Here is a 12,645-nt window from a genome sequence, read left to right on the forward strand (position 1 = left end):
GTGCAACCCTATGCATCAGCTTGGCACAACCTTTGTTGGAGTCCAAGTAGAGAATGGTTTGATGTTGTAGTGTGAAGAAAAGAGGAGAAGAGTGAGAGAGAAGAAGAAAGAGGAGAGTTTTGGGAAAGATGTTGTGTTAGGCTCAACATGCCCTAACACACAATATTTTATTATAATAGAGCATATAGTACACCGCAAGAGAAGAGGAAAGTATGCACATTAAAAAACTATACACTAAGAGTCTCTTTAGCTCAAACGGAGTCCATGTGTCTGTACAACTGCTGACGTCAGCAAGGTGATATGTCGCCTCTCAACCTGCTGGATGCGGAATGCCTGGATCTATGCTCTGATACCAAGTAGAGAATGGTTTGATGATTGTAATGTGAAGAAAAGAGGAGAAGAGTGAGAGAGAAGAAAAGGAAAGAGGAGAGTTTTGGGAAATATGTTGTGTTCGGCTCAACATGCCCTAACACATAATATTTTATTATAATAGAGCATATAATACACCGCAGGAGAAGAGGAAAGTGTGTGATGCGGGACAGTCTAAACTAGAATGCATGTGTGAGCACAGAAATGATCCAGTGAAATAAACTGAGCAAATCAATCGAAATATTCACATTCCACATCATAGTAAAGATAATAACAAAGGGAACATGCAATGGTTGCAGACCATCATCACAATCCTGCAGTACCGTATTCAAATCATGCGTGGATTGGATCCAGCGAGGGATGGCACCTCCCAATCTTACATAGTTTCAATCCAACAATCAATGTAGCTTCTCTAGTATAGGAAATCAAAGGATTTCTGGAATAGGGACGGCTAGAAAATTTGATAGAGGGTTGGGATCAATTCTTGGAATTTCAGGGTCAATAGCAACCCAAAAAAAAAAAAAGACTACGCATAGGAAGAGAAGAAGAATGTTGGAGGGCTAGAAATAGAAAGAAGAAGAGAAGAGATTAGGGGAAGAGAAGAACTTACCATAAAGAGAAAGGGGAAAAGAGGCACCAAGCTTTCATAAAAAAACATCATCATATGGTTTAGGGTAGAAAACACCCTATTTATAAAATTCGGATTTAAAAGAAAATGACTAAAATACCCCTATAACAAAAGTAAAAAATAAACGGGCAAAACAAAGCTTTCTAAAAAAAAAATCATGCGTAACAGATCAATCTTCTAACTCATCCTACATGTGTCATCCTAATGTGGGGCCTTCAATTAATCCAAGGACACGTATAAGGTTTTCAAAATCATCCTTAGTTTTGCAATTAACCAAATCTTCAAAATCATCATTTAGTTGTGCAATTAACCATATCTTCAAAATCATCCTCAGTTGTGCCATGAACCATCATTGAGCCATAAAGATGTATTCGTCGGCCGCCTTCGTCTTTGATAAACTTTTGAAGGGTTTGATGTCCGCATCAACTCCCCTCGGGTGAGAAGAACTCGGCTCCGACGAGATAAATCTTTTGTCCGTCTCGAGAAGATCTAGATCAATCCACTGCAGTTCCACTTCTGTAAGCCATAGGGAATCGAATGGTGGCTTGTTCTTCCATTTAACAAAGTACCTTTGGAAGCCCCCATCTCGTGTGGAAACAATCTCCTCATCTACTATCCCTTCAATCTCTTCCTTATGGTCAAGGGATGGTGGAAGGGGTGGAGTGGGTTGAGAAGCAAAGTCGGAAAGTGGCCAAGGGTGGGAAGAAGAAACAATGGAAGGGTTGGGACAGATGACTAGATCTTCCACATTGATCGTCGGATTTATTCCCATTTCAGGAGGAAGGTCTACCCTGTACGCATTAGACCCAATTTTACGCAATACTTTGAATAGTCCAGTATTGCGAGCTTGTAATTTCTTAGCAAAACCCGGAAGAAACCGCTCTAGTCTAATCTTAATCATTACATAATCCCCTTCATTAAATTATGTCCACCTACGATGTTGGTCAGTTGAACATTTATAATTATCATTACTCACATTTATTCGTTATCTAACATGTGCATGCAAATCATGAATGTGTCGTGCAAATGCATCGGCTGACTCAGAAGATCTTTGGGTAACTGACATGGGTAACAAGTCTATGAGCATCCGAGGTTTGTACCCACTAACAATTTCAAATGGACTCAACCCTGTAGATCTATTAACTGAACTGTTGTAGGCGAACTCGGCTATAAGTAGAATCAAATCCCAAGTTTTCACATGTTCACCACCTACTAAGCATCGTAAGAGATTTCCAAGGCTACGATTAACCACCTCAGTTTGGCCATTAGTTTGGGGGCAGTATGCAGTAGAAAATTGCAAACGTGTTCTCATCATGTGCCATAATGTCTTCCAAAAATAGCTGGTAAATCTGACATCACGGTCAGACACTATGGTCTTAGGTAAACCATGGAGTCGGACCACACCATCGAAAAAGACCTTAGCAATATTAGACGCATCCGAAGTTTTAGAACATGGGATGAATGCACCATCTTAGAGAGGCGGTCCAGAACAACAAAAATGGAATCATGCTAAAACTTCTAATGAACCGACGATAGAATGTGGCTAAGCCATGGAAGCTTCGCACTTCATGGATGTTCCTCGGTTCAGGCCAATCAACTATGGCCTTGACTTTCTCTGGGTCTGCACGTATCTCTTCCATTGACACTATAAACCCCAGGAACACAACCTAACTGGACATGAACAAACATTTTTTAAGATTAGAGTATAATTTCTCCGCCCTAAGGACGCTACAGACCAACTTCAAATGTTCAAGGTGTGATTCTCTAGTAGTGCTATAGATCAGGATATCGTCGAAGTACACCACTAAGAATTTTCCCATGAATGGACTCAAGACCTGGGTCATCACCCGCATGAAAGTGTTTGCGTTAGTCAAGCCAAAAGGCATGACCAACCACTCATATAGTTCATCCTTTGTCTTGAAGGCTGTCTTCCATACATCACAGGGGCGTATACGAATTTGGTGATACCACTCTTGTGATCTATTTTGGAGAAAATGGTGGATTTAGTCATCATGTCTAACATGTCATCAAGCCTAAGTATGGGAAACCTATACTTGACCGTGATTTTGTTGATGGCTCTACCGTCCACACGCATGCGCCAAATGTCGTCTTTCTTAGGTGTCAGTAAAGCAGGTACGGCACACGGGCTCATGCTCTCCTGGATGAAACCTTTTCGCAGAAACTCATCTACCCGCTTCTTCAACTCTGCATGCTCTGCAGGGTTCATCCTATAGTGAGGAAGGTTTGGTAGAGTCGACCCAGAGACAAGATCAATGGCACGCTGGATGTCCCTCATGGGTGGCAACTCATCCGGCAAATCCTCAGGGAATACATCTCTATACTCCTCTAAGACCGGAGCTACCTCGCGGGGTAACCCTACTGGTACCTCTAGTGTAGCCTCTCTAGCCACTAAGGCATACACCGTAGAATCCTCCTCAGTTTCTCTTTCAAACTCTTTAGTTGTGATGATGTGGAAAGACTTAGGTGTGGATTTCCTCACTTCTTGAGGCTCACTAGCCTTCTCACCTTTCTTCTGTGCAATGTTTTGTGGTGGCATAGGATTAATTTTGATCTTCTTACCGTTATGCATGAAGGTACACATATTGGAACAGTCGTAGATCGTGTTATCGAATAGCCACGGTCTACCTACGATGATGTGACCTACATCCATGGGCAACACATCACACCACAGGGACTCCTTATAAGACCCAAACTCGATGGGTACAAGACATTGATGGGTGACATGAATGGAAGTCTTATTTACCCATGAGACTTTGTACGGGTTAGGATGAGGGGTGGCCTCTAACTTTAGACGGCCTAAGGTGTTAGTGGAAATTACATTCTGGCAACTCCCACTGTCCACTATCACCTTACAATTTTTCTTGCCACACTTGGCGATCATGTAGAAGATAGTGTTGCGACGCCAGTCAACACTACTTCTAGCCTGGGCTAGCACACGCCTGACAACTGCTAGTGTGGCATCATCACCCACTAGGAATCGCCTATAACCAAGGCTTTTGCTTTGCTCTTAGTGGGACACTGAGTTGCAAAATGTCCAATATTTCCACATTCGTAACATCGCATATTCTATCCTCCACTTAAACCAGCACTAAGGACACATTTCCCCTTGTCATCCCTAGGCCTAAGCGGAACATTCACCTGCGCCCTGGGTTGATTACCATTGTTGGGTCTAGTTCCCTAAGAACCAGTCCTAACTTTAGAGTCTCGGGAATCGAACCGTCTTGTGACAGGAGTCTTCAGATACTGCTCTAATTCCTGCACCACTTGGTAAATATTGTCCAAATTTGTCACGGGACGAGCCCAAAGCTCACGCTGAAGATCCGATCGAAGGCCCGTTTTAAAATGCGTTAGCGTTACTAGAGGATCTTCCTCAATGTCATACCGCATCATAAATTCCTCAAATTTTGCGATGTATTCCGTTACAGGCATGGATCCTTGGCGTAAAGATTGTCATTGTTCCAGGAGCTTCTGGCGATAAGAGAGAGGGAGGTACTTCTCTCTTAGCATAGTTTTCATCTCGCTCCATTGGGTAACGGGAGCTCCTCCCACCCATTCAATCCTACACTCATTATTGGTCCAATACATCTTCGCTTGCCCCACAAGCTTCATTTTGGCAATCCGCGCTTATCGGTTCTCTGACATCTCATGCCACTCAAAATAGTGGTCCACGTCAGCTAACCAATCAAGGAATGCCTTGTGGTCAAAGCGACCATCAAAGCTCGGGGCATCAATAATGACATTCTTCATGGCCCTCTCGCCAGGATCAAAGCGGTCCTGATATGCCCGTTCTCTACCCACATGTCGACCATTGGTGAAGGTTTATCTTGGGGTTGGCCCCTGACCAACACCACCTACCTGCGACTGTGCATCTCCCCCAACAGTGGGGTTCTCCCTTTGGGATGCCTCTAATCACTCAAATCTAGCCTCGGTGGTGGTCAGTTTTGGTTTGATATTTTTGTTGTTCAAACCTTAAAGTAATTGAGCAAGGTGGTCGCTTAATTGCTCGTTACTCATGAGGCCAAAACCCTCACCACTTCTAGTGAGCATACACCAAAAACTCGAACTCGATTTTCCTAAACTCGACTCTTGAGGTTTGAACAGACCTCAATATGGATGTATGATCCTATTTCTATATGATGTATGAATGCTGCAGATTTTCAGATTTAACTAGAATGAAAACACAAATCTGGAAATTCGTATTTATATCTCACAGGACTATGAATCTGAAAAATCAGGTTCATAATTTCTGTGGGTTGTAGATCTGGAATTATCTAGACAATTCAAGATGAGAAAACGGATGATCCTACGTTCAGATAACTCGATCTAACAAAAACCATGCAAAACCTAAAGCTTTGATACCAAATTTGATGTAGGACGGTCTAAACTAGAATGCATGTGTGAGCACAAAAATGATCCAGTGAAATAAACTAAGCAAATCAACTGAAATATTCACATTCCACATCATAGTAAAGATAATAATAAAGGGAACATGCAATGGTTGCAGACCATCATCACAATCTTGCGATACCGTATTCAAATCATGCGTAGATTGGATCCGACAAGGGATGGGACCACCCAATTTTACATGGTTTCAATCCAACAATCAATGCAGCTTCTCTAGTATAGGAAATCAAAGGATTTCTGAAATAGGGACGACTGGAAAATCTGAGAGAGGGTTGGGATCAATTCTCAGAATTTTAGGATTAATAGCAACTAAAAAAAAAAAAGACTAGGCATAGGAAGAGAAGAAGAGGGTTGGAGGGCTAGAAATAGAGGTTGGAAGAAGAGGAGATTAGGAGAAGAGAAGAACTTACCACAGAGAGAAAAGGGAAATGAGGTACCAAGCTTTCATAAAAAAACATCATCATATGGTTTAAGATAGAAAGCACCCTATTTATAAAATTCAGATTTAAAAGAAAATGACTAAAATACCCTATAACAAAAGTAAAAAAAATAAACGCGCAAAACAAAGCTTTCTTAAAAAATAAAAATAAAAAAAATTTAAAAGAAAATCATGTGTAACAGATCAGTCTTCTAACTCATCGTACATGTGTGCCCTCCTAATGTGGGGCCTTCAATTAATCCAAGGACACATGTAAGGTCTTCAAAATCATCCTTAGTTTTGCAATTAACCAGATCTTCAAAATCATTATTTAGTTGTGCAATTAACCATATCTTCAAAATCATCCTCGGTTGTGCCATGAACCATCATCGAGCCATAAAGATGTATTCGTCGACCGCCTTCATCTTTGATAAACTTTGAAGGGTCTGATGTCCGCATCAGTGTGCACATTAAAAAACTATACACTAACATTCTCTATAGTCCATTGTACACGATGTCTCTTTCACTTGCACTTTTGTGGAAGCCAACTCTCATGTCGTAACTTTAAAGTTTTTTGTGGATCCTAAAACATTTGCCCCGTTTTTGTGCCACAGTCATCATTTGCAAAGGTGCTTCAATTTGAGTTTTGAGACCTATTTGCATGTCTATCAAAGTGACTGCCATCATCAATGGATCCATCGATTGATCCACTGATGAATTCAAGTGTACATCCAACATTAATGCATCGATCACTTCGAATGTCGACTTTTCCTTTGACTCGGTGAACCTCTTTGTCTCTTCATCTATCGATCCATATAATCCTTCAACAGATCTATTTATGGATCCATCGATCAATCAAATGGTGGACTTCTCATAGATGACAACACTTTCAAACATGACTCTCGTCAAATCTTCGAATATAAGAAATTGAGATCCAACATGATCTTCCTTCGATGGGTATAATCAAAATAGTTTTGGAGCCACTCACTAATTTTTACTGTATCTTCTTTGATTTCTATCATCATCTAAAGTCCCTTCTCGCATATTTCAAATAACACCTCCACTTTTTTTCTTCATCTCATCCTTCTTTGATTCCCCATGTGACTCTACACTACAAGTCAGCATCTCTAAATAACCAACATGTATGCGTGTAGCAAGAAGAGGGATATCAATATGGCTCGTCATTGAAGTCACAAGATGATGAATAGGGATTGGAATTATAGGATGGGCAATGATGATAATTACTGTAACTTAGGAATCATATAGAGGATGAGGGCATTCATAATAGGGTTGGAGTGGGAACATGAATAATCTTACGAAGCGTACAGATATTCACTTCTCGATGACATCACCATGTTGATGAATGGGTTGGCTCAAAACAGGCTATGGGCTGAAATTTTTAAGAACAAAATGGGGGGAAAAAAGGAACAAATCCCAAGGAAAGACTTGCTCTAATACCCAAATGATGCAACAGAAAAAATAAAAGATAACTAGGTAGAATCACTCTACCAAATTAACAACTTCCATCGCCAGAAAAGAAGAAGAAACACTCTTCATTCACTATTCAAAACATTCATCAACTGTTTAATTACATAGGGCCTTCATGGTCCTTATATAAGCCAAAATAAATTATTAATTAATTTTTTTTTTTTTAAAAAGTTAAAGATCTAAAGAGATGTTACACATATGGATTTGACACATGGAATTTTTTTTTTTTTAAAAGTTAAAGATCTAAAGAGATGTTACACATATCTAGACTTCATTATTTTAAAACTACCTATGACATAATAAAAACCATAATGGATTTGACACATGGAGTTTCGAACCGCCGCCGCCCCCCCCCCCCCCCACCCCCGAAAAAAAAAAAAAAAAAAAAAACTTTAATGAAAATCCCACCAACCATTAGATGGATTTGAAATCAAATCAGTCTAATTGATTCAAATCAATCTAATCTACCTAAGATGGTAAAAGCCTAACAATAGTATAAATAAATCTAGAAAATCATCTTCCAAATCTTCAATAACATCTTCAAATTAACCCTTATATCTTCAATTACATCTCCCCATATCTTCAATCACATCTTTAAATCAGCCTCCATATTTTCCACAAATGGTAAATTGCAAATCTTGGTATTTAGGCCCTAGATCTATAGATAAACAGTCCAAAATCAACACATGTTGAGCCCTGTAGTAGGTCATGGGCCTGCATCAGTAGACAACTATTCAAAAGATTCTACATCTAAGAGGGAACTAAGAATATTCTAAATGAGTAAATACCCAAAATATCCCATAAAATACAAGCCACATGTATGTTCCATCAACACCATCTGATCATATTAATAGACCACACAAATCAATCAAACCATTGAATCAGATCCATACACCATCCGACCATGGATCTGGTCCGCATGTGATCTAATCAATTGAGCATTTGAAATGCTCCAGATTAGTTCAATAGTCCAGATCTTTAATCTGGATAGTTGGATCGGTCCAGTACATGATCAAGATCACTTGATGGGCTTGATCAGGGCGTGATATATGTTTTGATGGCTTGATTTCGATTGAACAACTTGTGTGGCCTAGACATCTTTTTATTGCTTGTGTGTGGTCTTAGATGCATCAAAGAATTACCGATAAAATATGATAGAAAACCTGTAAATGGAATAGTTAATACAAATCAACTATAGGAATGGAGTTTATTGCATACAATTGCAACACAAAATCAAGAAAGTAAATTTTGCCTATAATATGCTTCTCAAACTTCTGAATATGAGCTAGTGATATTGTTGACCGGACCAAGACGACTGCATCTTTGGGCAACCCTGCATAAACATATATCAAAATAATAATTTAAAAAATCAATAAATTAGAGATGGGATCCATGTATCAACCAAAGTAGCATGCAAAACATTTTGTACCAACCTTTCACAACGCCCTCATTCCCAGAGAATATATTGTTTAATTGGTCTGCAGAAGAGATGAATACTATCACACATGCAGCATCTGCACAAAGAAACATGAGTACATTAGCATCTGCACCAACAAACATGATTCTAGATTCTACAAATAAAAGAAGTTTATCCACAAGGCAATGGATTAGCATACAATAAGAGAAGGAACCTAAAGATTATAGGTAATACATGAATCGAAACATGCATAACTACTTTTTTTTACAATGAACTCTTTTACTAAGCAATTTCAGAGTATTAAACCCTCTTCCCCACCTATACATTTTTCAAGTAATTTATAAAAACTTGTGAGTCCCAGCAAAGTGGGAGTGATCATAAAATTTCATTTAGAAATAATGGTATCTCCATATTACAAGTGGAAAATACAATGCTTGACTGACCTAGAAGGCACTCCAAGCTCCTTGTTGCACCAACAACCTTACAACAGTGTTCAAAATATTGAAATATCAACTGATATCTTGGTTTAGCCACGTCAGGTATGATACATTCCTAGATATACTTTTTACAAGAGATCAATGATACTATCATCAATATTGACCAGTATATCACAATATCTATGATATTCCCGGTATTTACGGCAATATGTTCGATATTTCCTGCTATATCTATGATATTTCCTGGGACCATGCCCCCCATGACCAGATTTCAATCCTTCATTCTATAGAAGATTGTCATCCTTTTGTTTCTAGTTGAATAAATTAGAAGTGTGCTGAAAATTAATTCCATGGTCAATTGTTGGAATTTTCTTCACTGTATGGCAAGAGTGGTGAATCTACAATTGGTATGTATACCTTTCCCCTCAATTCAAGTTCAAAACCCCATACATTAAAAAAGTAGTAGTAGTTCAATCCCTCTCTTTGGTACATCACAAGGCAAAAATGTGATTGATAAAGAAAAAAAGGAACATGAGACTGATATTTCCTTTCAACAAACCATTCTCTTGGGGTGATATGAACTCATTTTGGACATAATTGCAACACTTATGCCCGAGAGGGCACAGTTTCATTCCCAAAATGATAATTAAAAAACTATTATGCATTTTTTTTTTCTCTTTTTTGGTATTTTTTTTAGTTGTTAGTGTGAAATCATGTGTCTTTTAACCTCTCCAGAAGTTCCATTGAAAAATTACACCATTTTCCTAAAGTTCCCCTCCGACTGCAAAACCTTAAGCAGTATCTGCGACATTACCCAAGCAAAGTGCAATACTTCCCATTCTCGAGATTGTGATATCATGTGCAATATCAAACATGGTTGTACTGATGAACCTGCATGTGCGTGATCTGGGTCATTCATCTGATGGACCCCAACATAATAGGTCACTCCCAAGATCACCTTTATCAAAAGATTCTTACCCATGAGATGGTGTATCATTTCTTGAGCATCATCTAAACCATCATTCATCCCAACAACTAGACAAGGCTGACAGATGGAGGAGATTTTGGAGGCACCACCAGATGAACAGTCTGGATCACAGGAGAATGTGCCTCACCTACACCGTTTCTTGCAGAAACAAGAAATGCCTATTTATCTTGTCGAGGTACATAATTATTATAATCATTTAGGAAACAGTTGGGCATTCCCAGATACAGCAGGCACACAGACAGGATGCATTGCATTTCAGTCAGGATGCATTGCATTTCAGTTCTAAACTGAAATGCAATGCATATTGATTTGGGGCATGAAAGCAGAAAATCCAATCACACATAATGCAGTTCTGTGTTCCATGCTGTGCCAAAATGTGCTGCCTATTCAGCCTGCAATTTGTGGTACATCCAAACCCACCCCATTTTGATTCAAGTCCAACCTACAATGAATCAGAATCCACTACTAATAATTTGCTCTGAATAAAGATTCAGTAAACCAAACGTTGGACATTTTGCTCGCTTGCAATGTCAAAATGTCATTCTTGCACATTGTCTCTGACCTTTGCACAATATGATATATTGACTGATTCTATCATTACATTCGATGCTTGGCTCGATAAATCTGCCATTGCCTTTTGCTAGCTTTTCAAGATTTTCTTTTTTTTTTATTATTTTAGATCTTAAGATCTGAAAAATAATAATAATAAAAATAAAAATAAAATTTATCTAAATGATTATATTCAAATTATTTTCACCAATAAAACAGGATTTAACGCGTGATATGATTCTCAAGGTTATAAATAGTGATAAATGGGTGAAACCTGAAAGTCTCATCTGCCAGCAAACTTGGGCTAGATTATCATGTGCCCTCTCCACCGCCTGTTAAACTACAATTCATCCACCATGAAAATGGTGGATGAATGTCGCATACATGTACCTCAATCCAGACCAATGGAAATGTGGGTCGCACAATGCATCAAGCAAAATACAAAAAGTTACGCCAATCAAAACCATCCTAACTTTCCAGTTGGTAGACATAAGATAGACGGTTGATATTTTTATGGTTGAAAAATGTGGGGCCCACAATGGATCAAGAAAAACCCAGAAAGTACACCATTCCAAACCAACCTAACCATCCAATTGGGGGACGTAAGATAGACTGTTGATATTTTTACAGTTAAAAATGAAAATGGTAAACGATCCAGAAAGGGAATTCAGTTCGTTAAGTCCATCAGAATGCATACCTCAATCCAGACCAATGAAAATGTGGGACCCACAATGGATCAAGCAAAACCAAGAAAGTACACCAATCCAAACCATCCAATTGGGGGGATGTAAGATAGACGGTTGATATTTTTACGGTTGAAAATGAAAATGGTAAATGACCTGGAAAGGGAATTCAGTTCATTGAGTCCGTCAGAATGCATACGACCAATGAAACTGTGGGGCCCACAACGGATCAAGCAAAACCCAGAAAGTAAACCAGTCTCCATCAGAATGCATACCTCAATCCAGACCAATGAAAATGTGGGGCCCACAGCGGATCAAGTAAAACCCAAAAAGTACACCAATCCAAACCATCCTAACTATCCAATTGGTGAACACAAGATCGATGGTCGGTCGATATTTTTATGGTTGAAAATGAAAACGGTAAAAAGCAATCCAAAAGGGTAATTCAATTAGTTAAGTCCATTAGAATGCCACGACTACATCCAAGATAGCACCTGCAACCTAGACGAGCTGGATTGTCATACAAGTCCGCTGACAATTCAACACCGAACATCCAGCCCGCAACTCAATTTTCCCAAATCAATTCAATTATGTACATCCAACAAGACACCAAAAACCATAATTATAAATAATAATAAATAAATAAAAAGACAATGTTAACCTCTCCCAGCCTCCATAGGACTTGAGCACTTTGATCCACCCAGCTTAACAAAACCATTCATAACAGCCTCCGACTCCTGCAGACAGAAAATTCGATTTATAATCAAATAAAAATGGCTCTTCGAAGGACTTTAATAAAGGAAGTTTGAAAAAAAAAAAAAAGGGAGAGTATTGCAAGTCAAAAACCTCGAAAGCCTGGACTCTGAATCCTGCTTGAATGAGGAGAGAGGCCATTTCTAAGCTCAGATCATCTAAGCCTACGAATCCGACGACACTTTCAGACGACGCCATTGCAGCAGAGAGAGACAGACAGAGAAGGGAGAATTCTTGCAAATGCTCTGAAATGAGGGGGGGAATTTAAATAAGGAGAAAAACACGCGATGGATTTTTTTCTTGAGAAAAACTTTCATACTCTGGAAGAAAGTGATGGATGATAAGCAGGCACTTAAATTTGCACACGTGGAACCTAAGTAGTCAAATCAAATTACCCAAATAAATAAATTGACTGACTCTAGTAATAGATGAGTCTTGACTGGCTACAAGAACACAGTTATGAAACAGAGTTGACTCGTAACCGATACTC

The 12,645-nt window shown here is 39.0% G+C and overlaps 1 protein-coding gene across 2 annotated transcripts in view; it reads right to left on the reverse strand.

Annotated features, from left to right (window-relative positions):
- The window catches only part of LOC131251484 (uncharacterized), a 117,155-nt gene extending 104,710 nt beyond the window's left edge, over nucleotides 1-12,445 (reverse strand). The window contains exons 1-4 of one of the 2 annotated variants that reach the window (XM_058252220.1): nucleotides 12,249-12,445; nucleotides 12,064-12,139; nucleotides 8,762-8,842; nucleotides 8,581-8,661 (exon numbers count right to left, since the gene is read on the reverse strand). In XM_058252220.1, the coding sequence (XP_058108203.1) occupies nucleotides 8,581-8,661; nucleotides 8,762-8,842; nucleotides 12,064-12,139; nucleotides 12,249-12,353 (343 nt within the window). In that variant the 5' untranslated portion in view covers nucleotides 12,354-12,445. The remainder of the gene's footprint in view (nucleotides 1-8,580; nucleotides 8,662-8,761; nucleotides 8,843-12,063; nucleotides 12,140-12,248) is intronic. The other variant, XM_058252221.1, reaches the window with a different exon arrangement.
- Between the last annotated feature and the right edge of the window lie 200 nt (nucleotides 12,446-12,645).

The sequence above is a fragment of the Magnolia sinica genome, chromosome 7 (genome assembly GCF_029962835.1).
Source record: "Magnolia sinica isolate HGM2019 chromosome 7, MsV1, whole genome shotgun sequence".
Lineage (NCBI taxonomy): Eukaryota > Viridiplantae > Streptophyta > Magnoliopsida > Magnoliales > Magnoliaceae > Magnolia > Magnolia sinica.